Genomic DNA, 25,773 nt, shown 5'->3' on the forward strand with positions numbered 1-25,773 from the left:
TCGGCCTATGGCCGAACCTTGCGCCGCAACAGTGGTAGCATCCATCTCCGCCCAGTATGCCTTGACACAGGCAAAGGCCATCCGCGAGCCTTCTATGCATGCCGACCTCTTCATCGCGTTGATGCGCGGCACCGCACCAAGGAACTGCTGCACTAAGATGAAATAGTTGTTCGGCTTCGGCTTCTCCGGCCACAAATGATCTACAACGGACCTCATGGCGAGTCCGGACAACCTATTAAGTTCGGCCCATTCGGCTAGCTGATCAGTCAAGGGAAGCGGACGCTCTGGAACGTTAAATTGCGACCAGAACAGCTTGTCTACTTCACAATCTGACTAATCTCGGAAGTATTTGACCGCATCGACAGCGCTTGCCGCCAAGTCCACATATGCGTCTGCCGAACTCCACAGCCGATCCAGAGGGGCATACCGCGGATCTCCAAACTTCCTCTACAGCAGAAAGGGCTTCCCAGCCGCAATATCCCCGGCTTCGTGCAGCTCCTCCTTCTTCGCCCTCATAGCAAAGCGAGTGTCTTTGGTCGCCATCGTGGCCTTCTCAAGGTCCGCTGCCTTTACTCGGTTCTCTTCTTCAAGGAACTAGCAACGGTCGACAGTGCCTTTTAATTCTACGGCCATCTTGGCCATCTTTTCTTTGCTTTCGCAATGGGCGGCCTTCTTGGCTCTTAACTCTTCGGCCGCCTTCAAAGCAGCCGCATTACTAACCCTCGCTTGTTCCTTGGCTCGGGCGAGTTCCGCCCGAAGGGTCTCCACGGTGGCAGCTCCGTCTGCAGTCACAACATATTAAAGATACTGGCATCATGCTACTCTTATTATGTGACATTTACCAAAAAACATTACTTACCCTATGATTCGTCAAGCCGCTTGTTAACAAGCTCGATGTCGGCGTCTGCCGCATCCAGTTGCCGCTTTAATTCGGCAAACTCACTAGTCCGGCTAGCCATCGGAGCTTCCACCACCTGCACATAAAGGAGGTCTGGTTATTGCCTGGGACTATGATCCATGATCCTCTGTTCGCCGCTGTTCTCGACGACAACCAGAGTCTCAGGGGCTACTATCTACACAGGGCACACCTAACATGTGTGGTACTATCAAATATCATTACACGTACCTCAAAGCCTGTTAGTAGACTCATGAAGGCTTCATGTAATCCGCTTTCGGTGAACGAAATTCTTTCCATCACCGTACCCATTAGCGTACGGTGTCCTTCTGAGATGGCCGCTCGCTCCAACAGCTCCCTCAGAACGTCCGACCGCATACCAGACGGTGCCGGACTCTTTTGTTTGCTCTCTTCGAGAGCCGGACGCTGGGGACTTCGGATGACTATGGGATTATCTTCTGGCCTCACCAGATCCGGAGAGGCCCTCCATGAAGACACTTCGGGGTCGCCCGCTTCTTGAGCGGAGGAGTCCAGGGGAGGCATTTCGCTCTCCATCATCTCCGGAAGAAGATCCCCCGAAGACGAGCTCAGCTGAGAAGGGCTAAGACCCGAACTACATGATATATGCGGCGGTTATTTTCCTCAGAGGAAAGGTAGTATACCTTCACTATTAAAGTATTTTTTGAATCACTTACGACTCGTTGGAGGGCTGATCCCCCCGCGGACTTTGTGCGGCAAGAGCACCCCCCGAGGCAGGACCCTCTGTTGGAGACTTCTTCTCTCGTTTGGAGGCCTCGGCTACCGGATCCTCAGAAGCAGTCCTCTTCCTCCCCTGGTTATCCTCCTTTATGGAGGCGCTCATTCCCTCGGTTGGAACTGCCAGCGATGGGGGCCCGCTTTCGCCCGTATTATTCCCCCCTATATCTTCCTTCGAGGGCTCCGAGCAAGGTGCGAGCTCTAGCATCTTTTCCAGCACCGGATTTTCCATACCCTCAGGGAGGGGGGCCGAACACCGAATCATCTTCGCTTTTGTTAGCCAGTCCTGGTCAAAGAGCGATTTCTCAAAGATGACGTCATGATGAATAAAAGAGGGTGTGTTCGGCTAGAGGATTACTTACTTGTTCGGCAGCGCGGTTACTGCTCAAGCCCACGTCCTCGGTAATATCCGGACACTCTATTTGAGGTCCGAAGAATGACTTGTACTTTGAATAGCACGCGGTCCTTCTGGGTTGAACTCCCATAAGCGAAGGGGCCGACGTTTGCAGGGATGGACTCGACGAACCAGCATAACTTGCACTACCACAACCAAATTAAAATCTCCCTCGAAGAGATCTTGAACGTGGCTTTGCAGCATAGGCACGTCCTTGGCTGGACCCCAGCTCAGTCCTCTGCTAATCCATGACATCATTTGTGGTGGGGGCCCGAGCGGAAAGCGGGGGCAGCCGCCCACTTGGCACTTCTGGGAGCCATGATGTAAAACCACTCCCGTTGCCATAATCCGGACACCTCTGGAAAGGAACCTTTCGGCCACAGAGCTCCTGCCATCTTGCTTATTGACGCGCCTCCGCACGCTGCATGTTGCCCCTCGATCATCTTCGGCTTCACTTCAAAGGTCTTGAGCCACAGGCCGAAGTGAGGGGTAATGCGGAGGAAGGCCTCACACATGACAATAAATGTCGAGATCTGGAGAAAGGAGTCCGGAGCTAGATCGTGGAAATCTAGCCCGTAATAGAACATCAAACCCCTGACGAAGGGATCCAGAGTGAGGCCTAGGCCTCAGATGAAGTGGGAGACGAACACGACGTTCTCGTTGGGTTCGGGAGTGGGGACGACCTGCCCTCGAGCAGGCAGCCGATGCGAAACCTCGGCGGTCAGGTATCTGGCCTCCCTCAACTTCTTGATATCCTCTTCCGTAATGGAGGAGGGCATCCATCGGCCTTGAAGGCTGGATTCGGACATGATTGAAGATTCGGAGCACATGACCTGGGCTTTGGGTGTTAGAACTCGAGGCAGGGGAAGGGTTTGATTGAGCACGAGAGGGAAAAAGCGAAAACCTTGTCCCTTTATAAAGAGGGTGAATATCAAGCGTCCTCACCGTGGCCGTTTGGACTTGCCTATAATCTAGGAGTCCTAGACACAGTTGGGTTACCCACAACCGTATTAATGAGAATCCCGTAATTGGGGGAACACGATCTCTGCTTTGACAAGACGTGTCAAGAAACCGCCTCGCGTTATGTGTGGAGCTGGTTGAAGAAAAACGGTTCGAATAAGCACCAGGCTATGGCATGATGTCATGTTGCCAAAACGTGTCAGCAGATTAAGATTTGTGGAAATATTATTCTCTACGGTGGTATGTGGAACTTATTTTGCAGGGTCGGACACTATCCTTATATTCAAAATTCTTCCGTGGTGTATTCGGAGGAGGAACCCGCCTTGCAATGCCGAAGACAATACTGTGCGCCGGACTCATCGTCATTGAAAGCCTGGTTCAGGGGCTACTGTGGGAGTCCTGGATTAGGGGGTCTCCGGACAGCCAGACTATATCGATTGGCCGGACTATTAGACTATGAAGATACAGGATTGAAGACTTCGTCTCATGTCCGGATGGGACTCTACTTGGCGTGAAAGGCAAGCTCGGCAATACGGATACGTATATCTCCTCCTTTGTAACCGACCTTGTGTAACCCTAACCTCTCCGATGTCTATATAAACCGGAGGGTTTTAGTCCATAGGACAACATACAATCATACCATAGGCTAGCTTCTAGGGTTTAGCCTCTCTGATCCTGTGGTAGATCTACTCTTGTACTACCCATATCATCAATATTGATCAAGCAGGACGTAGGGTTTTACCTCCATCAAGAGGGCCCGAACCTGGGTAAAACATTGTGTCCCCTGCCTCCTGTTACCATCCGGCCTAGACGCACAGTTCGGGACCCCCTACCCGAGATCCGCCGGTTTTGACACCGACAGTGGGCTAGTGACCAACCGCTGCAATGATCTCACCAGTTTGGGCTTGCAAAGGCCTAATCTTGGGGGAGTTTATCACCACTTCTACATCAAGATGTGGCGTTATTTGAATAATATGTAATGAGTTTGTACTTAAGCTCGAGGAACTTCAAAACAATTGTGTTGGTTTGTCCCAATACTTTGCCTTTATTTGCTTTTGCTTTTTATTTTGCCTTTGCAATTTTTTGGTTGCAAGTTAGTTTTCAAAAACCCAAAAAACAAAAAAAGAATAAGCTTTACTTTGCTCTTGTTCTTTATCTTGCCCTTTGGATTTTGTTTGCATTTTGTTTTTAGAGGAGTTGATCAACACCGGACAACGAGGAATGCAAGAATAAGGAAGAGAAGTGTGTAAATTCACAACCGTGAAGGTATGTCCTACGACCCTCGTCTTTTGCACTTGAAATACTTAGAGTAGATGTAGTAGTAGTATGTGTGATATGTGCAGATGGGAGTAAATTTTGATAGTTAAGACAAAGGTTTTGTTCTAGTAGCTGAAATAATTTTGTAGCCTTTGCTCTATTTAGTTTAGAAAACCAAGACTTGCCGCGGGACTATTTTCAAATGAAAAAGATATTAACCAAGAATAACTATACAAGAGAAAGTCTTTCAAGACTTGGGGGTTGAGAAAATTATAGTGGAAGTGATGTTTGAATTGCTCAACCCCATGTTGTTAATTTTAATAGACTTGATAGCACTTGTGGATTGAATTGTCTAGAGGAACTTAGTTGAAGGGTGAACGAGATTATGCCAAAAATCTATGTTGTATCTCTACATGGTGCTTCAGCTCCTTGCTGGTGCCATGGCCCGCTACTCTATGCATGTGTACGTGTGTAAATGTGGCTTCCTCACCTTTCTTGATGTTGTGCCGAGGACTCTGGTGGCCAATGAACAATCCACAAAGAGTGATAGCTTGGATTTCGGCTATGAGTTTGTTACGTATGTAGTGGTAACACTACAAACGCATATTATTCAACTTTCTCATAAAATAGTGTGTATGTGGTAAATAAAGGGGACTGATCAAAAGAGCTTGAAAGAGATATATCAAAGGTCCATAGTTCCCAAACATTAAGCCATAGCAAAAATCTATGCATGATCACTTAGTTGGCATAATCCCTTCACGTGACAACCAAAGTTCCAGCAAACGATGGTTGAAATAAAGTGCTTGAGAGCCTTGAGGAGGAAATGATTGTGGGTGTGCTTAAGAGCATCAGAGCATTATATTTTACTACATGCTTTGACTCCCTAACCTATGTCTTATTGGCTCTATCTAAAGAAAACTCTTCCGTGCATTCCCGACAAGCAAGTCTTGTCTAGAATAAATAGAATACAATGTTGTAAAGTTATTTTATCTACTGGATCAAGAACTTTGTGTTGATTATCTTTGCTTTACTAACACTTGCACTATAACCATGCCACCGCTACAGCTATGCTAAGTTTCTAGGTCAAAAAGCGAAGGTCTATCTAGGCGTACCGATTGTAAGTGAACTAAAACCTTCTCATTATTTGGTTTAAACAACTGAGTACCTTATGATTCGGCTTTCTCTTTATGTTGCTCGAGGACGATCAAGTTTATGCTTGGGGGAGTTGATGAGTGATATTTTTACACTCATTTCACCTTTTTTAAACCAAGATATTTCAATTAAAAAGAGATATTCGCTCCAATATTGGTACTAATGACTAATGAATGGAAAGGATTCCACAAATCCTCTCTTTGATGTGTTCCCATGGGAAATAGGATAAAAAGGGAAGAAATCACGTGTGAAAATGGAATAGAAGGAGAATGGAGGAAGAAGAAATCAACATGAAGCGTCTGCGCAAAGACAGCACAAAAGACGATGTTCCATATTGGCGCGAGCGCCCATATGAGCGCTCAATCGGCGTGGATTTTGAGGCAGACCGTCCACCTGTACAACTTTTGTTAAAGGGACCACTTCAAAATGTGAATAGGGAGACGAGCACAGAAGGCAGAACCTCTTCATCATCATCTTCATCCACTAACCCTAACCGCTGCCATCTCCATCGCCATAGCCATCTCCACCACCACCATAGTGCTCTTCCATCTCATTCATACTTGTAATCGTGCATCACACAAGGCATCCATAGTAAGCCATATTGCAATCAATTAATCTCAAGATGTGTTCTTCAATGTTTTCTTCCCACGATCTTATCTCCAGTGTGAGTAATTTGGTAAGGTATGGGTTGAGGCATAAGCCTTGCAACCCAAGGTATTTGTTGAGAGGATCAATAAGACTTTGACATAATGTCCCATATGTGTGAAATAATTTTTTTCCATGAAGATGTCTCTTGTCTTGTCCGCAATCTTTATCCCTGCAGGTACCCAAGATCATGAAGATCGAACACCGGTGAGGGTAGGAGCAAGGAGACCATGAAGTGTTATACCGAACACCATGAAGTGTCATATCCTTTAGGGTAAATGAGGTGTAGTCCTTAAACGCCCAAAGCTCTTGTCTGGTTTTATTATCTTAACCATCGAGGCAACCCTGCGCGACAGATATGGCCAGCGGTAGGACAACTGATTCTTGATGCAGGACTCGTGCCGGTCAATATGTTATTTGGACACATTGCCCACTTTGATCTGTGACAAGCACATCTCGATGGGTGCGCACAAATTAATATCTTATTTGATCCGAGCGTAAATACAAGGTTGTAAGCATAAGATCTCATACCTGTACCTTGTTTTATTGTAAGTGTTTGAATCACTATTTGCTTACTGATCCGGTCAAAAGCTGGATTTGATACTTTGACAAAAGCTTGCTAGAGACCATAGCTTAAAGGAAATCTTCCTCTCGTGGTTTGATAACCCATGCTCATCTTTGGGGAAAGTAGGTGTGGGATACTCTTTTTTATTCCAATACCGGATCAATAAAAGGAGGTATCAACAGTCACCTGTGTCTATTTCTTATCCGTATCATCACAAACCGAGAGCAAATCTGGGTGAGAAATGGGTCTCGAACGGACATAAACGGGCGCTCGCTTCACTCTCGTCGTCCACTGGTGTCCACCTTGGTCCTACATATCAGCGACCAAGTATGAGCTGACTCTGCCTCCACGATCGTCGCAACCAGGAATGGCGAGGCCACCGGCGCAGGACGCCATCGTGCGCACTAGCGAGGCCACCGGCGCAGGACGCCGCCACGCACACCAGCGAGGCCACAGGTGCATGCCTTCCTCTCCCAATTTCCTCTTACGCTGGTCGTGGCCCTCTAAGGAGATGAGGCGTCGTGGCCTGCCGAGGATTCAAGGTTTGACGCCGCCCAAGCAGCACGAGCACCATGGGCGGGGAAGAGCAATAGGAGTAAGGGAAGCGACACCGAAGCGACCCACGCAACCCGGCCAGCCGCGACGCCTGGCAGACGACCTACGCCATTCTCGGCTTCGAGGACACTATCTCCAGCCATCATTGGTGCCAGCCGCGCTCCATTCGACAGGCGGCACTCGGCACGATCCGGAGGAGGGGGTTGTTGGGCCGACAGTCCTCCTGGATGTCCATGGCGACGCCCCTGAACTCCTCCTAGTCGACGCGTAGAAACGTCTCAGACGACGTGACTGATGGTGGCCACGGGTGCGCGACCGTCCTTGGTGGTGCGTGACGGTGTGCACGTGTTCCCCCGCCGCGACGAGGCGAGCGTAATGGGGCAGGTGCTCGCTGGTGCAGGTGGGTGTTCACGGCGTAGATCCAGCGCATCCCCGCCGTCCCCGCTGGCAGAGGCTTGGCATCTGGGCGTGCACAGCTACTCTCCGTAGTAGCCGGTCTGACGGGGCACCGGGCTTGAGGCTGCGTCCTCCCTGCTTGGCGCACGTCTCGATGGCAACTACAGCACGCCTGGCCGGACGATCATTGGCGGAGCTACAACAAGGCCAAATGGGCCATGGCCCGCCCAGCCCATGTCCAAAACACTAAAGAGTATATGAAAAATTAGGCCTTCTTGAGAGAAAAAATGTGTGTTTCCTTCATGTTGGGCTGGCTCGGCCCGCTCAACAATTTCTGGGTAGCTCCGCCACCGCCGGCAACGATTCACTTCTTGGTTCACGTCTTTCTTGTCCGTTTGAAATGCGTCTTCCGCATTGGGCACATATGTGCTGTCCGGCTGCATCTGCTGTCTGTTTTGACAACTCAAACGGATAAAAAGGACGAAATCGATGTTCGCTTGGGCCGCTGTGTTGAAGTTTGGCCTAATTTTGTTGGAGATGCTTTAGAAATTACCTTTCCTTGGGAAGAAACGAGGATGGCAGGCCTGAACAGAGAGGAAATGCGCACGCGTGAACAAGAAGCGAGAAGCATGTTCCTCCGTGCGTGCACATCCTAAAAAGAAGGGGGCAGCAGGAACACTAACCAGAGGAATGATGACGAGCTGGTCCCAATCCCAATCCCACCCCCTCCCTTCAATCCAACTCCAACTCCTCAGAATCCCATCCTTTCTCGACCAAACATCCCCGCTGATTAGATTAGGTCGCCCCCAGCTCAAAAAAATTGCATCTCTTCTGGGCCAAAGACCCCGTCTGGAGCTGAGAAGAATCCCTTCTTTCGTCGTACATTCACGGCGCTCCGATTGTTTCCCCCCATTCAATCGATTCATTGGTTGCATCTCCGTCGTGGATTTGGATCCCATCTAATCGCAAGCATAGAAACACGTCTTGAATAGCGAGCGATCCACCAAGAACTCCACTACAAGAGTCCCCAATCATTCCTCGCCGCTGCATTTGGCCCACTCCAGGAAATCCCCACTCGGCTCGGCCCCCAAGCCGCACCAGATTACAGCTCACAAGGGCCAGATTTTCAGAGCAGGGCAGGGAAAAGGAGGAAGCAATGACGGAGGTGGCGCTTCTCCGGGGCGCGACCAACCTCGCTTCCCCCGCAAGCCGCGGCCCCTCCTCCTCCCTGCGCTATTTAGCCAATGCCGACAGTGACGTGCTGCAGAGAGGCGGCAGCGGAGAGAGCCCTACAGGATCCGCAGGACGGACTGAGCGAGAGGTACAAAGATCGGAGGAAGAGGAGCGGTGGTCTTTCTTGGCGCTGCTGCTTGCGCTGCTGCGGAAGTCGTTTCTCGGTTGCAGGGAGGAGGGCGACCAAGGCGAAGGTTGTGCGATGGAGATCGGGTGGCCGACGGAGGTGCAGCACGTGGCGCATGTCACCTTTGACAGGTTCCATGGATTCCTGGGGCTGCCCGTCGAGTTCGAACCCGAGGTGCCCCGCCGCGCTCCCAGTGCCAGGTCTGTCTCTGCTTCTCTTTATCAATTCAACCATGTGATTTTGTTCTGAATCCGAGGGCATCTGAGCGATCAGTTTATAATTCCTGTCTGAATTTGATGTTTTTCCTTCAATGATTTGAATTTGAATTTAACGCCTGCTTCGTATAACTTCTGGAATTAAAATCCTACTAGCTTGAAATGGGGTAGTTACACAAATGTACTACTAGTCTTAAGCAATAAATGGCGCTGTTTGCATATTTGGATTTTATCTGGTGTGATTCTCTCTCTCTTTCTCTACGCCAGTGCTTTTATTTAGCAGAGAGGGAATTCCATTTTCTTTTTTCAGGTGGAATGCTAGTTCCCTGTTTTTGGCGTTTTCAGGTGGAATGTTACACTCTACTCGACTCAATTTTATTTTAGTGCATTATAATTTGAGCCCCTTTTTGTTGGGCAGCCGTAGCCGGATTTATACTGTGGTAGATCAATTATGTGCACAACTTGTTACTTTTGCAACCTCTCCATGTTCAATTAATAATCGGTCAATCATGTCACTAGATGTAATCTTACCTGATAGTGTGAGATTTTCATGTAGCTTCTTACCTCATTAAATCGAAACAAAACATGATAAAAGCATTAAACAAGGCTGTAAATGAACTGTTATTTTTGCTTCTTAATGAGGCTGGTGTAAATGTAATCAGCATAGTTGCTGTAAGACTAGCCACAGTGGGAGTAACTTCAGCAGTAACATCGAGTTCAACTCAGCAAATTTGCTTATGTGGCAATGAGTTAATGAGGAGAGAGGTAGTAGTAGTAACTTAGCTAGTTACTATAACATCACATGTCCCAATGCAATATGAGTCTATAACCTAATAAATGAAGCTATGCATGTTACCACACTTATGTTACTACACACTATGAAGGTAGTAACATAGTCTAGGAATACGTGTATGTTACTAATGTATGTTACTCTCCATTGTGGCTAGTCTAAGTAGAAAACCATTGCCACAGATCTCGAAAACCATTGCCACGGGTGCTTCTTTAGTTAGTACTAAAAGCTTATAGCTAGACAGAGAAAATAAACACAAGTGTTCTAGAATTTTTCAATCTTAATGGTGGCCATTCGGTCTGGCAGCTTCCTTAAATACTACTGATGTGCTTGTATTCCGTTTTCATCCCTTCCTTTTATTTCAGTTCGTTTTTGACTTTCATAAAACTACCAAAATAATTTAATGTTCTTCAGTTCATTTTGAAATTACCAATGTTTTTAATACTGGTTCCAATTTCTTATTTCTAAAGCAGTACTTACATTTTTCAATAGGGAAAAGAACTTACCTGATAAGTTTAAAGTTCACGCTCCCTTATCGCTTCTGTTTGTGCTATGTATTAAATATTTGCTTATGCTTGCTATGAAAGTGCATAGGGGTGCATTGTTTAGTATTTTTTGTTCAGTCTTTCTAGAATGTCTAGAAAGAATGGAGGAAATGGCTCCATACGCAGTTTCTACTTTATAGGAAGACGGGACCTAGAGTAGTATCTTCAATACAAGATAATGTGGCACAAACACCAATAGGAGCTCGTCCAACCGGAGGATTTATGGTAGTTTATCAATAAAACTGAAGTATATGGTCATGCTCATTCAGCCATAGGAAAAATTCTTGAACGGCCAAATTTCCTGAAAAATTCAGAAAATAGTTTCTCAGATTATCAAATCAGCATATGCAGTGCCTAAATTAGAATAAAATTGTTTGCATCCTTACATTCATGCCATTGTTGCTATAAATTGTTTTGGAACCGTCTAAAATATTGAAATCTGGTTCTTGCATCCTTAACTTTGCAGCATATTTTGTTTACTTTGGTTGTTGCTGTCCTTCAGCTGATTGAAACTTAAAATGCAGCGCAAGTGTCTTTGGAGTTTCAACAGAATCAATGCAGTGTTCGTATGATCCCAGAGGAAACAGTGTTCCGACAATTCTCTTGATGATGCAGAGACGTCTTTATGAACAAGGTGGTCTTCGGGTATGGCCTTTCAGTAATGAGTTTGAGTATTACTTGCTTTTTGTACGTGTTTGTAGCTTTTTTCTGACAAGTAAATATCATCTTGCTTGTAATGTGCAGGCAGAAGGTATTTTTCGTATAAATCCAGAGAATAGCCAGGAGGAGCTTGTGAGAGACCGGTTAAACAGCGGAATCGTGCCGTATGGTATTGATGTCCACTGTTTGTCAGGTCTAATAAAAGTAAGTTTCTTTTTTTCATGTAAGCTATGTGATTCTGTTGAAATCAGTAGTTTCCTAAGCATATGTATAGTAATCAGAGAGTTATTAATGGTTGTGATTATATTCATCGGTGGAAATTTATATCAACACCTATCGGAGAATACAGACGTCCTTTCTGAGTGGAAACTAATCTTTGATTTTTTTTCACAAAGATATTGTCACAGGTTTATTGTTTATTCTAAATATACAAGTTGAGCAATCTTCTGTTGCAGAATAAAATCTTGCTTTTGGAACCAGTTATGGCTGCTGTCAACTATGTTGACATTGACTGTTTATTCTCTTGAGCTAGTAAACTTTACTTGCTTGCCGACATATTTGATGACAAAAGGTAGGTCATCATCTCATCTGCTTTCCAATCCTTTCCAGGCATGGTTTAGAGAACTGCCGAGCGGGGTGCTGGACCCTATTCCACCTGAACAGGTGATGCAATGCCAATCTGAAGAGGATTGTGCTCGGGTTGCCAAATGCCTCCCACTAGCTGAAGCGGCCTTACTTGACTGGGCCGTTAATTTGATGGCTGATGTCGTCCAAGAAGAAAAGATAAACAAGATGAATACTCGAAACATTGCTATGGTTTTTGCACCAAATATGACTCAGGTGACAAATCGTCCTAGCAGCAAACTGGCAATATGTTTACTGCTAAATTCTGATAATCATATGGTTAGGAGCTTACTGGTGACAATATCATGCAGATGGCAGATCCTTTGACTGCACTAATGTATGCAGTCCAAGTGATGAATTTTCTCAAGATGCTAATAGAGAAGACCCTGAAGGATAGAGAGGAGTCCAATCTGGACGATGTGTCTTTGCCCCAAAAGGACCCGTCTGATGAAAACGGGCATCATAACCCTGGCTTCGCCGTTGATTCTCACCGTGCGGAAGGATCAAGGCGTCCTTCTTTCTTCAGCGAGGAACCCCTTTTGAACAGCCCTGCACACAGCACCGAAGACAAGCCTAACGAGACCAATCCTACCGGAGGAGACTCTGCACCTTCTGGCCAGATATTGAACACAGTGGGCTCTTGTCGATGGTCCCAACCTCTACCTGCTGCTTCAGCCACCACTGATATTTCCTTGGCTGCAGCACTGAACTCACTGCAAGGCAATGGGAGCCGTAGCCTGAATAGTAGTAGGAGGACAAGGAAGGGCAAGGGGCAGTCCGGAACACCCGCCGTCGCTCCTCCAACCGAGAAAAAATCACGAGGTGCAAGCATCGTGAGCCGGTTAAACTCCACGGTCGAACGGATCGAAGCGTGGAGATGAATGAGCTCAGATGCTACTGTCAACTCTCTTGTGTCGTAGATGACTGACCCGGTGTGTTCCTGCCTATAGGATCGACCGAATTTTGATGTGGTTCTCATTTCCTGTCAGGTCATGATCGTTGTATTCCTTTATTTGATTTGCTTCCACACGTACGCTAACATTTGTATCTTGCTTATCAGTTATACTTCTCACCGTTTTGAGTAAATTAAACACAGGCCGTTGCTTTCCGCTGTACAAAAGTTTGTTGAAAACTCCGAGATTCTCATTGCGTCTTGCATCTTGTTCCGGTGGCTATCTTTCACTCTTATCCACTATGATCAACTGTTAACCCACTATGATCTTTTCAGAAAGAATATGTACACGGTTGCTGATATCATCCTTCCTTTTGATTTCAAAAGTAGGAGTAGATGATATACTTTGGCCACAAAAAGTTCTACAGGTTCAGTTCAGGAATTTATTCCCTGTTAAAGCAATCAAAAATGAATAAATAAATTTGTCTTGGTCTTAACCTTTACCCCCTCTCAGGTGGGCCTGCACCACCGTCACAGCCCACAGAGGCAGTACCAGACTAGTCTTCGCCCACGTCACTCCTGACTAGTGGGTCGATTGTCGCGGTCCACCGGTCAGGGAGCAGGAGCTGGTGAGTAAGGGCCTGTTCGGATCCACTCCACTTCACAACTCTGTCCCGGGATTGGGCGAAGCCGACCTGAACGCTGCAACTCCCTGGAGTCAAGAGAGCGGAGCAAAGCGATCTGCGGATGAAAATCGTAGAGCGAGGAATGAGGTGCTTCACAGACCCCACAGGCGAAGGAGTTCGTTAAATTTACGGTAGACTGCCACCGATAAGTGGCATACCGATTCGTTGGCGTTCTGTCTCTCATGCCTTTTCTATCCTACCACCTCCCCTACGTATGTGTCCCGGGCCAGATCGAGCTTTGGGCCCATCTCATGAACCAGAGCGGAGCGATCAAGCCGAACAGTTTCCTCACTCTCACGATCGATGGAGGAGCCGGAGCGTAGGATTTGAGGGAGCTGGTGGATTACCAAACAGGCTCTAAAATGTACACCGTTCCAGAGGAAGTGAAGTTGATCTTATTGATCTCACGTAAAGTCAGATCCTACACTAGTTGCTCCTGAATCTGTCTTTATGTGAAATCATTTTTTAAGATATAAATCAAGTTCGTAAATTCTTAAAAAATAGCAGACATACATCAATATTTGATGTACAACCTTAAAAAGTTTTAGGTACTAATTCGACCTACACTTATACACTAGTGGAAAACAGGGCTTTGCTTCGGGCATAGCAAGCCCATTGGTCCCGGTTCAGTCACGAACCGGGACTCATGGGGGCATTCGTCCCGGTTCGTGAGCCTAGGGGGTCGGTCGGGGCCTCGTGGGCATTGGTCCCGGTTCGTATGGATCAATTTGTCCCGGTTTTAGGCACGAACCTGAACCAATGGGCCTTGCTCCTGGCCCACAACCATTGATCTCGATTCTTAGCTTGAACCGGGACAGAAGGCTGGGGTTTAGTCCCTGTTCCAACCTCGAACCGGGACAAATGATTTGCCTATATATACCCCATCGCCACAGCAGAGCACTCCACAGTGCTTTGTTTTTTCTGGCCGGTGAGGGGAGGGCATTTGGGTGCTCTAGCTCACCTCCTATGCACATGAGGTGTTCGATGAAATGTGTGAGCCACACTAGTTAATCTTCCTCCTCTCGAAACTCGACCTCCAAGCTCCATTTTCCCCGAGATTTGTGTAGGTTTAGCGGTCCGTCACGTCCCGTCCCCGTCTTCATCGCCGTCGATCGCCCGCGCCGATCTCGTCGCCGGCACCACCATGGTGAGCCTCTTGTTCTTATCTTCTTTCTGAAAGAAAAAAAATTCTTACTTCAGATAGATACTTGTCTAATTTTCTTACTTTTATTATTCCTTGTTATTATATAGTGCGATGGTTTTGGTATCCGCTCCCTTCGGCCCTCGTCCTGTCTATGTTCGGATGTGGTATATATTATCTTTTTATAACTATTTGGTTCATTTATTGTTTATGACAATTATGCCGACCAACGTGACATATATTTTATTTATTTAGGAGGTGGTTGAACCGGTAATTCCAACCGACCCTATTGTCGAGAGATTAAATTTAGTTGAAGAAGTAAACAATTAGTTGAAGGAAAAAATAAAAAAATTGAGGAGGAGAAGATGATATTGGAGTTGCATGTTGCGGATGTCGTCGATGATCACAAGATCAAGATGGATGCAATGCGGTTGAAGATTAGAAAAATTAAAAAATATGCCATTCATACCGAGGCTTGGTATCATTATGCCGTTGGATTAATTGGTACCTTGGTTGCAATTATGATCGCATTTGTTGTTGCATTGAAATGTTTTTACCTAATTTCAATGTATGGTTTAATTAGATGCTCTAGAGAGCTATATGTTGTTCAATGAGAACTATGTATGTACTTTGGTTTTAATGTGATGATGAACTTCTATTAATTTGGTCACTTATCTATTCATGAGAGTTATATGTTGCCTTCAATTTCAGGGTCTTATAGCTCAAAATAATCAGTAAATATATGAAAAATAACAAATGAAGTCAGAAAGGGTTGAAAATTGATGATGTGGCTTTGAATGGTGCATTTCGAACACAGAAAAACTATGGAGTTCAAATAAGTTTAAAAAAATGAAATTCCTTTGTAACAGACGAGTTTCCGTATGAAACCCTGATACTTCGAAAGAGATTGTATGTTTTGTTCACGAAGTGCATCCAGTTTTTGTCGTAACCCTCTCTACTTTCTTGCACATGCTATGTGGATGAAATGATGATACCATGCCAACTTTCAACCTTTTTAGAGTTCATTTGAAATGCTTTTCAATTTCAGGGTCTTATAGCTCAAAATAATCAGTAAATGCATGAAAAATAACAAATGAAGTCAGAAAGGGTTGAAAATTAATGATGTGGCTTTGAATGATGCATTTTGAACACAGAAAAAATCTGGAGTTCAAATAAGTTAAAAAATGAAATCCCTTTGTAACAGACGAGTTTCCGTATAAAACCCCGATACTTCGAAAGAGATTGTCCGTTTTGTACACGAATTGCATCCAGTTTTTGCTGTAACCCTCTCTACTTTATTGCACATGCTATGTGGATGAAATGATGATATCATGCCAACTTTCAAACTTTTCATAGTTCATTTGAAATGATTTTCAATTCCAGGGTCTTATAGCTCAAAATAATCAGTAAATTCATGAAAATAACAAATGAAGTCAGAAAGGGTTGAAAATTGATGATGTGGCTTTGAATAGTGCATTTTGAACACAGAAAAAGTCTGGAGTTCAAATAAGTTAAAAAAATGAAATCCCTTGGTAACAGACGCGTTTCCGTATGAAACCCTGATACTTCAAAAGAGATTGTCCGTTTTGTACACGAAGTGCATTCAGTTTTTGCCTATTCGGTTTCCCTTATTAGTCGAGGTTATAGTAAGTGTTACTTTCTCGTGCATATTCGGTGAGTGTTACTTTCTTGTGCATATTCGGTTTCCCTTATTAGTCAAGGTTATAGTAATGTAATTGATGAGTTATGCATGCGTGCGTAGGTTCCACTATATTCTCCTAGAGATTAAGCTTGAGCAGGGACTAGTAACCGTCTTAGACTCGAGACGAAAAGATCCCCAGGAGTATGCGGACATGACTCAAATGCTCGAGAAATAAGTTAAATCGATCATTATCGCACCATATCGGCAACTTTGTTCATTACCTTTGTCAAGTAATTGTTTTCTTTGTCTGGCAGGGTTTGAAAAAAATTCACCTCAAAAGCTCCGGGACTGCCGAAGAAGCTGCAATTTAAACACCCGAAAGTAAGTACTACTAGCATGTTTCGTGCATCTCCTAGTGATTCAAGCGCTAGTTTCATCAATACCATTTAGTATGCCTGCTTATCAGTTTGATTGACCTCTATTTCTTGTAAAGTGGTTGTGGTAGGAAGCCGGGAATAATTACTGTGGATACTACGTTTGCGAGTCCATCTGCCACACGACCTGTGAGCGGGGCTACACTAAAAAACAATATGAAGTGTGTAAGCAATAATATTCACAATTTTATTTTATTACCATCATTTGTGTTGAGTTTCATTCATTCATATATATGTATTGACCCCCTTCTTCAAATTAGATGTTTCGGACGCGGGATGAACTCCTAGCACCAGATCGCATGCGAGCAATTCAAGAGGAATTGTCAGCATTCTTTTTTGACCACGTGATCAATAAACACTACTAGGAAAAGGCCTACTAGTGGCGCACCTGTTTTGCCTACTAATGGCGCACTACAGGTGCGCCACTAGCACCACGCCATTAGAATTTGTTACTAATGGCGCACCACTGGTGCACCATTAGTATCTGGTAATGGCGCACCACGCAGTGCGCTATTAGTATAGCCCACGGTGCGCCATTAGTATGCCTCCCAGGGGGCCATATTTACCCATGTGCTTTGGCATACTAATGGCGCACTGGTGGATGATGCGCCATTAGTGTGCTCTGGCTTACTAATGGCGCACTATGTGGTGGTGCGCCACTAGTATGAATATTAGGGATTATTTTTTTCTTTTCTGATATTTTCACAGGTTACAAAATATATTATTGGACAAAATATAGACAACACCACACATCAACAGCAGATTCATCCAATACAATAGAAGATTAGTCTCCGAATACAATTCATCATATTAGTCTCCGAACTCAAAAGACCGAACAAAGATAGAACATTACAAGTCTCGAGACCGCGAGTAGCGAGTTTTTCGGAAGTAATACTAATCCTAACAAGTCCTACTAATCATCATCATACAACTTCTACTCGTTATTAATAACAAGTCATACGTTCACCATCTTGATAGTCTTCGAACCAACCCTACTTAATTGTTCTTAGCACATGATCATCAGTATTAGGAAGGACCTAAATACCCTATTTAAGGTAAAATAGCATAAAACAATATAGACTCTGACTCTCCATTATGGAGAATGGAGATCATCCTGTCTCCAACTCTTGCGCTTCGCTTCCTTCTGCTTCCAAGAACCTCCTTACGACTGTCCATACATTTTTTTCCATCCTTTGATTTGCATGTCTCCACTTCTTTTAGAAATCTCGTATGGATAGTTGAGATTCGTAGGATGACCTGGCTGTATGTTCAAAACATTAAGACTACCTTTCTGATACATCAAATGAGGCACACAATTCTCTGGGATTATCTGTTGAAAAACATAGTAATAACTTCATAGTTAGCAATGATGTACTAGTTTTAGAAATATGCAAAAGATGCACGGATGTCGTAATAGTAAAAAAATCTTACCAAGGTATCTCCATGGTAGTTACCGTAGTTGAACACATGCACTAGTGGCACGTATTGACCATAATGTTGAGGAGTTTGATTGTAGATATTGTAATTCTCAATGTCAGTACAAAATCCGACCAGATGATTTTTCTCCTTGTAAGTTGTTAATTCAGAGCCATCGGTGTAGTGGGTTTTGTCTACCATCTCCCGCACATTCTTTGAACAATGAAAATAAGCTGTCAATGGAAATAAGTTGTCAACTATTTTGAAATAAACAATATAAATTAGCTAATAACTATGTTTGAGAAACTCACATAGCGGTAGAATTGGAGGCATATCAACAAGGACCCAAATGTCCATATTGTCTTGCTCAATTTTAGGATCACCAAGATCCATGGTGACAAGCATACCCTCATCAAAACCATACATCTTGCAAAATGCTTCCCAATTTTTGCAACCAAAATGGGTTACGCTCCCAGAATTATACAGATTTACTTGAAAATCCACATCGTGATGAGTCCTTAGGTGAATTTTCTTTGTTTAAATTTCATGGTCTTCAAAATCCATCCTCTCCAAGACATAGCGTCTTGCATGACATGGGATAAGCTATACTCGAATTGTAAAAGATGAAAATTACACGTTGAAATAGTTGAAGACATGCTTAATTATGAAAATAACACTTGTCCTCGTTGTGTACCGTTTCAACTTCGAAGGTCTCCTCGAGCTTAATGCTGAAGCACCGATCATCGTCCAGGTGAGGCATGTCGCATAGACCTCGATCGTCATGGCACCAGCCGCACTCCCCCGGGAGACTTTCGTCGTCCGATGACGACATATCCTATGTTCATAATTCAAAACTACATCATCTCTTGCGTTGGGTCCAATAAGATAATCCACAGTGTGGTGAAAACACGCCCTTTGAACTGGTTTGAGCTATTGGTGAATGGAGATGGTCTAAGATTTTCAGTAGTAAGAAGTGAAGTGGTAATTTTGAGAGCAAATGGTTAGGATGAGTGGTTCCTCTTTTCTGTTTAGCTTTACAATAGAATATTGTTAGTCATGCACACTTGTGCATTTTCAGCCGGGCCCAGTGGAGTTGGCCTAAAAACATTTCTTTCTTTAAGCCTGCTACATCCATCTCAAGTATTTATGGTCAAGGGTTAGCAGGGCCACCAAATAGAATATGTGGTATGGGCTTTTTTAGTAGGTCATCCTACCAGATTAGGGTTTATCGATGACGAGCAACTAACATTAGTAATAACTATTAGTTGATATCACACTTCTATATGTATAACACAAGAGGCAGTTGATCCTACTTAATTAAGTACTAAGATACCCCGGCCCATGCATTAGTCGCAAGTACCCCATATGTCCTATTTTTAGCAAAGTCATGCTAAAATTCACGGAAAATTTCAGCATGACCTTTGCTGAAAATAGGACATATGGAGTACCCGAATTTGCCGGAACGGAAGTTAATCAACATTCCGGCAAACTCAAGGGCCTGTCGGGGTACCTGCAAAATCATCATGACACGATGGGCGGACACAAAACCCAGCAAACTAGCACCACAATGTGCCTCTACTTTCATATGGATGAAAAGGCCACAAACCATATGGTCCTCTGCTTTCATATGGACAAAAATCAGCTCAACTTATGTGAGCTTCCATTCCAGATCTAATAGGTCACCCAACAAAAAATCATCAATAGTTTAGCAAGTCTGTACACTCAAGAATGAACATATAGCAATATCTGTTGTCCCCCCATAACATACGGAAATCAAAATCAGCTCAACTTAGATGAAAATTGCCTTTGCTGCATGGAATAGAACATAACGTAAGGACCCTAATTGGTATACAGTATTAGTGTGATGTATTCCAATGCAGGACAACAAATTATGCTATTATATGTTGACTGTGAGCAAACTACCTATTGAAGCAAAGGCAAATATCTCTGAAGTCTGAACTAAAGCACGGTTTCCTTGCTAATGATCCACAGTCCCACACTACTGAATGGGTTTTTGCAGAACCAAAACAGACATCACAGGAGAGAAGTCCCAGTGGACAAGTCAGAATGGCATAAAAACATGATTGCATACATTAGGGCAGATGTGATTTTGGTACAGCTACACTACTGCAGGCTGCATACATTCAGTCATTCTAAAATTTATTTTAGTCTACTCCTAAAATTCAGCACTAGCAGATCTTTAACACTCCTAAAATACATACATTAGGGCAGATGTGAATAAGAACTCTGTCTAGCATGGCCACTGACCTGTGGATGGCATCTAGACAACACACACACACATACAGTACATCACACACACATACAGTTTACTTATCATCTTTTTTTAAACTTAACAAGGTTCATGATTCAGAAATTCCAATGGTTCAGAACTTAAATGATTCAGAACATGATTTAGTTACAAGGTTCAGAACTTAAATGTTGTCTCCAACTTAAATCCAGTAACAAGGGAGAGCAAAAACCTTTTGCTGCTGCTGGAGGAGAACGGAGAAGTTGCCGCCACGGGAGGCGATGCAGTCGGAGATCCAGGACGGTGAACTACGCGCGGAGGCCAGGGGAGTCGAGTCAGTCAGGGGGAGGGGGCTTACGGGCGGAGGAGGACGGGCGGAGGAGGAGGGGGGGCTTACGGGCGGCGGCGGGACGGCGGCGGTCGTCGTCGGCGGGATGGTTGGGGGCCACGGCGGCTTGCTGTCCGGTGGGCGGCGGAGGAGCTGCAGTGGTGGGGGCCGCGGGGGCGACGGCGCACGTAGGGGCGGTGGCGTCGTGGGTCGTCGGGGCAGCGACGCGCAGGGGCTGAGAGATGTGAGATGAGATCGGCCGGGGATTGGGGCCGAGATTTTAATCGAGGGAGGTATAGCAATGGCGCACCACCTAGCGGTGCGCCATAAGTAAGTTTTTTTAGATAGCAATGGCGCACCCCAGCGGTGCGCCATAAGTAACTTTTTTTGGCATAGCAATGGCGCACCAGCCAACGGTGCGCCATAAGTAAATTTTTTTTATTATTTTTTGTTGCATTCATTAAATTTGTTATTTGAAAATATCATCCAATTTGTTATTTGAAAAATAAATCAAATTTGTTTTTTTGGATTTTTAGTTGCATTCATTTGTGACGGTGGAGCGGGGGAGGATGCGGGGGGTCGGCGGCGGTGGTGGAGCGGGGGAGGGTGCGGGGTGTCGGTGGCGGCGGTGGAGCGGGGGGTCGGTGGCGGCGGTGGAGCGGGGGAGGGTGCGATGGGTCGTCGGCTTAAGATGCGCCATTAGTAGTTTTGCAAAAAAAATAATAGTGGCGCACTGTGTGGCAGGTGCGCCATTACTAGTTAAACTAGTAATGGCGTATTGTCCCCTGATGCGCCATTAGTATTTTTGGAAAAATAATAATAATTTTTTTTTGTTACTAGTGGCGCACTGTGGGTCTGGTGCGTCATTAGTGTCTACCACACTAATAGCGCACCAACTCATGGTGCGCCATTACTATATAGTAGTGACGCACCACATGTCTGGTGCGCCATTAATGGTCATATCATCTATACCCCTTTTTCTTAATAGTGAAAGATGAAGAATACCATGTGGACCTTGAGTTAATGTATAATTAGGGGGTTATATTGTAAGAGATTTTATATTGTATATATGTAGCCAGTAGCGTCGGATAGATATACGAAAACTTGTTGTTCGACCAATCTCTCGCAGAAGGAAAGGTGGTCGATATCACTTCTCTTTGTATGCATATGTTCATGACGATCTTCTATTTCCTTCATTTGCTTACTAGCTAACGTGTTGAGTCCTCTCTATACGTATAGTACGTAGCGTCGACCAAGCACGGTGATAAGAGAGGACACTTCTCTCTATTAATTAGCTAGCTAACACAATATATGAAACACCTAAATTAAATCCCCAAACCCCTAAATCACCCCCTTTCAAAAAAAACTTCAGCTTCTGCCAGCTGCTGACGCGTGAACGCCTATTGGTCCCGGTTGGTGCCACCAATTGTGACCAAAGGGCCTCCTGTCTGGGCTCACCGCACCGGCCACGTGAAAGCCCATCTGTCCCGGTTCGTGTAAGAATCAGGACTAAAGGCCTAGGGCTTTAGCAACGACCCTTTAGTCCCGATTCAACAATCGGGACAAATGACCCTTACGAACCGGAACAAATGGCCCTTTTTCTACTAGTGATAGAAACAAAAAAGACAAAATCAAATGTGAATAGTGTCAAATACTATTCACTTAAAGCTGACACTATTCACAATTGAATTTGTCATTTTTGTATCTCCAATTGTAGATTGAGTTTTGAACTGATTTTTTCTAGTTGTAGACATACATCATAAGTATGTTGTCAAATAATTTCAGATTTTTTTGAATTGTCTAAATATGAGTGTTTTGGGTTGATCCTATGGTTCTCACTTAAAGGGCAGATTCTATTCTAGTCTCCGCCACTTTCTATCCTTCTAGTTTCTTGGATCTTGCCAAAAATAAAAGTTTATTGGACCAACGTCACCAACCTCACAATCTTTTTTTTTTGCGAGGTACCGACCTCATAATCTTTATTCAAAGAAGCAGACGTAAATAATTTTCCTACACATGAACTGTCTGAACTGAACTCTCACTCACTACTGAGCCATGGCAATATGGCATCCATCCATCCATATGTCCCCTCGTCGTAACTATCAGAATCGGGCAGCTTTATTCTATTCTGCATTGTTTTCCTTCACTCTTTTCGTTATTCCCAGTGCACCGCCACCACTGGTGGAACCGTTGTCGACGTACCACCTGAAATCCCTGGCTGAAAATTTCTCGCTGCCACGCACGCGCACACCCACACTGAAAGCAGAAGCAGCTGGTGCCAAGTTAGAGATTTTTTTTTTGAAAGATCCAAGTTAGAGATTTCATGGTCCCAAAAGACAGATCCATAGATAGATATCTCACTATCTACCCATGTGAGCTGCAGCATTACAGCACCGCATTCTTATTTTACCTGCATATTTGCTCTCACTCTGCAGTGCTGGATCGATCCACTTGTGTAAAAAGAAGGAAATATTCCAAATCCCATAGCCACAGAAAATGCCTCAATTTCTTATTTTGCAAAATGACAAGAAATGCCCCGTATCTTCTTGGCCTCGCCTTTTCTCTGACTATATATGTGCTGGCCATTCCTCGCAAGTGAGAAGAGCACAGGAAGAAGAAAGAAATCTCTTCTGCAAATTCTTCAAAAACCTTGTCCGGATTGACGGTCCGTGCAGGTGTTCACTCAGGTGAGCGAAGTGATCATCTCTCCATGCCATGCATGGTCACTTAGCATTAGTGCAATTTCGTTTTAGCTGAATTTTTCATACTGAAAACACTAATCCTGATCAAGTGCGATTTCGTTTTCCTCTTTGCTGTGCGAAGATTTCATTTCAAGGTCAGGGGAGATAGACATGGCGGCGGACGGCGGGCTGAGGAGGCTGTTCGAGAAGCCTCTGCCGGAGAACCCGACGCTGCTGGAGGCGCTGTCGGCGTGGAACCGCGTCCACCCCAAGAGGCCGGTCGACCCGACATCCTTCACCGAGATATTCGGCGAGCTCCACTTCCACGAGAAGCAGCAGCAGCCGGACCACGTCGCCCGGGGCAACGTCCTGCCGGCGCCGCGTCCGCCACCTTCACCTCCTCTTGTTCGCGCGACCACGGTTTCGTCCTCGTCGTGGATCGACGCCGCCGAGAAGAGCAAGGACGACTCGTCTCTCGACGCGCTCCTCAGGTCGCCGAAGCCCACGCCGACGGTGAAGAGGAGCGCGAGCTTCTCCATGAAGAAGAGCCCGTCCGCGTCGTCCCTGCTGCTCTGCACAGAGGGGCTCGGGTCCGAGAGCACCGTGGACGTGCTGAGGGATGACGACGACGAGCTAGCCGCCGCGTTCCGCCGCCAGGTGGAGACACGCGACGACGCGGACGTGGTCGACGCGAACCAGGAGGAGAAGGAGAACCAGCGGCCTCCGCCGTCGTTCCCGCCCCCGATACGGTCGATCAGCGTGCGCGGCGGGAAGCCGAGCGTGTGCTTCCGGTCGTTCCGTGCGGAGGGCAGGTTCGTGCTGGTGGAGGTTGTCATCCCCGGGAAGGAGCTCCTGCGGGCGTCGCGCGAGGGCGGTCGGCTCAGGCTGCAGTTCGCCGGCGCCACCGCACACGCGTAGACCAAGACAGGACAACACGATGTCTGTGACGAGACTGGAAACACTGGCTGGGTCATGCAAGAACACAGGACACAGGATAATCATCTTGCTGCGTCTACGACGCACATATTGTATCGTATATATATCGGGGTGTAAATTTGACTTTTTGAGAGTACTACTATCAACGAATTCATAATCTTTTTGGCATCATGACTCGTTGGATGGCATGCCGCCATTGTAATGTGAGAGTTAAAAAGCATGGCGACGCACAAAGGAATGCTTTTCTCTAAGAAAAAGGGGATGCTTTCCTTTCGGGATCCTTAAATCTGAAGTTTTTCATTTCTTTTCTTAGGTCTTCCTTAGTTTGTAGAGTACATATGAATTTTCACTAGTGCAATTAACGTCATCGCATACGGTTAAAATCCCCCATTGCTCACACGGTCACGAACATCGCGCACGATGATGTGCGATAGGGGTACATCACACACGCTACAAGATAAATAAGTGCGATAAGGTTCCAGAATACAGACAGTTTGGCAAAAGCAATCGTATACGATGATTAAGAGGGTGTTTGTTTTCAGAGATTTATTGGCTTAGGGACTTAAAAAAATCTCTATAAATCCCATCTAAACCAAACAGGAGGGACTTATAGGGACTTAAAGTGTGCATTTGGGACTTATGAAATAAGACTCTCAAGGAGAGACTTATAGGGACTTATAACTGTAACGTGGTCTTTTAGTCCGTGTTAAGCCCCAGAAACCAAACAGGTAGGGACTTTTTAGAGCATCTCCAGCCGTTGGCCTCCTAGGAGGGGCTAAAAATCGCCTCCTGGGGGTGCACCGGCGCTAAACAGCGCACTGGGGGCGTGATGCCCCCCAGTCGCGGCGCCCACGTTTTTTTTTTGAAAAAGTCAAATACGGCGTAAACACGGCTCAATTTTATCGCAAACATCAGCGAGTTCGTTCAAATTTAAACATATTTTATAAAAAAAAGAAAAAAACTAGCACGGGCTGCCCCCGCCGTCTCCATCGCCGCTCCTCACCGTCTACCTCGCCGCTCGCCGCCCGCCTTTTCAGTTCTACATGCCAAGGAGGCGGTAGAACCGCGTGTAGTCGCCGCCGCCGCCGTCGTCGTCGTCGTCTCCGCCGCCGCCGTCCCTGCTGCATCCCTCCCCCGGTTGGCGCGGCGGGTTGGACGGCCCGGGGGCGTCGTCGTCATCGTCGCTGTCGAGGACGACGATGTCGTGCTCGTCCTCGCGCCCACGCTTGCGGGCGGCGATCTCCTCCAGGGCCCGGGTCTGCCGGGTCATCTCCGTCCGGAGGTAGTCGTCCCGCGCCCACCGCAGGGCGTCCTCGTCGGAGAAGCCGCGCCGGGCTATCTCCTCGTACTCCGCGGGGAGGCCGGGCTCCGGCTTGGGCTCGACGAGGACGAAGCGGCCGGTGGGGGGGGGGGGAGTCGCCGATGCGGACGCCGGAGCTGCGGGTGCGCGCGCTGACAGGCGTGTCCTGGGGCTCCGTCTTGACGGGGTGGAGGTAGGGAGAGCCCGACGAGCGGCCGGACGAGGAGGAAGACGCCCCGGGCCGCTCCATGCGCCTCGGCGTCCAGGAGCTTCCACGGCGGCGTGAGAAGGACGGGGGAG

The 25,773-nt window shown here is 46.0% G+C and overlaps 2 protein-coding genes across 2 annotated transcripts; both read left to right on the forward strand.

Annotated features, from left to right (window-relative positions):
- Positions 1-8,160: 8,160 nt before the first annotated feature.
- Positions 8,161-12,884, forward strand: LOC125508431 (rho GTPase-activating protein 4-like). The gene is made up of 5 exons (XM_048673147.1): positions 8,161-9,135; positions 11,010-11,130; positions 11,230-11,349; positions 11,755-11,985; positions 12,081-12,884. The coding sequence occupies exons 1-5, from the start codon at positions 8,732-8,734 to the stop codon at positions 12,648-12,650; spliced, it is 1,446 nt and encodes a 481-aa protein (XP_048529104.1). The 5' UTR covers positions 8,161-8,731; the 3' UTR covers positions 12,651-12,884.
- Positions 12,885-23,091: 10,207 nt separating this feature from the next.
- Positions 23,092-24,341, forward strand: LOC125508432 (protein FAF-like, chloroplastic). The gene is made up of 2 exons (XM_048673149.1): positions 23,092-23,243; positions 23,380-24,341. Exon 2 carries the CDS (start codon positions 23,409-23,411, stop codon positions 24,153-24,155), a length of 747 nt encoding a protein of 248 aa, XP_048529106.1. The 5' UTR covers positions 23,092-23,243; positions 23,380-23,408; the 3' UTR covers positions 24,156-24,341.
- Positions 24,342-25,773: the final 1,432 nt, after the last annotated feature.

Source organism: Triticum urartu, chromosome 5 (genome assembly GCF_003073215.2).
Source record: "Triticum urartu cultivar G1812 chromosome 5, Tu2.1, whole genome shotgun sequence".
Classification (NCBI taxonomy): Eukaryota; Viridiplantae; Streptophyta; class Magnoliopsida; order Poales; family Poaceae; genus Triticum; species Triticum urartu.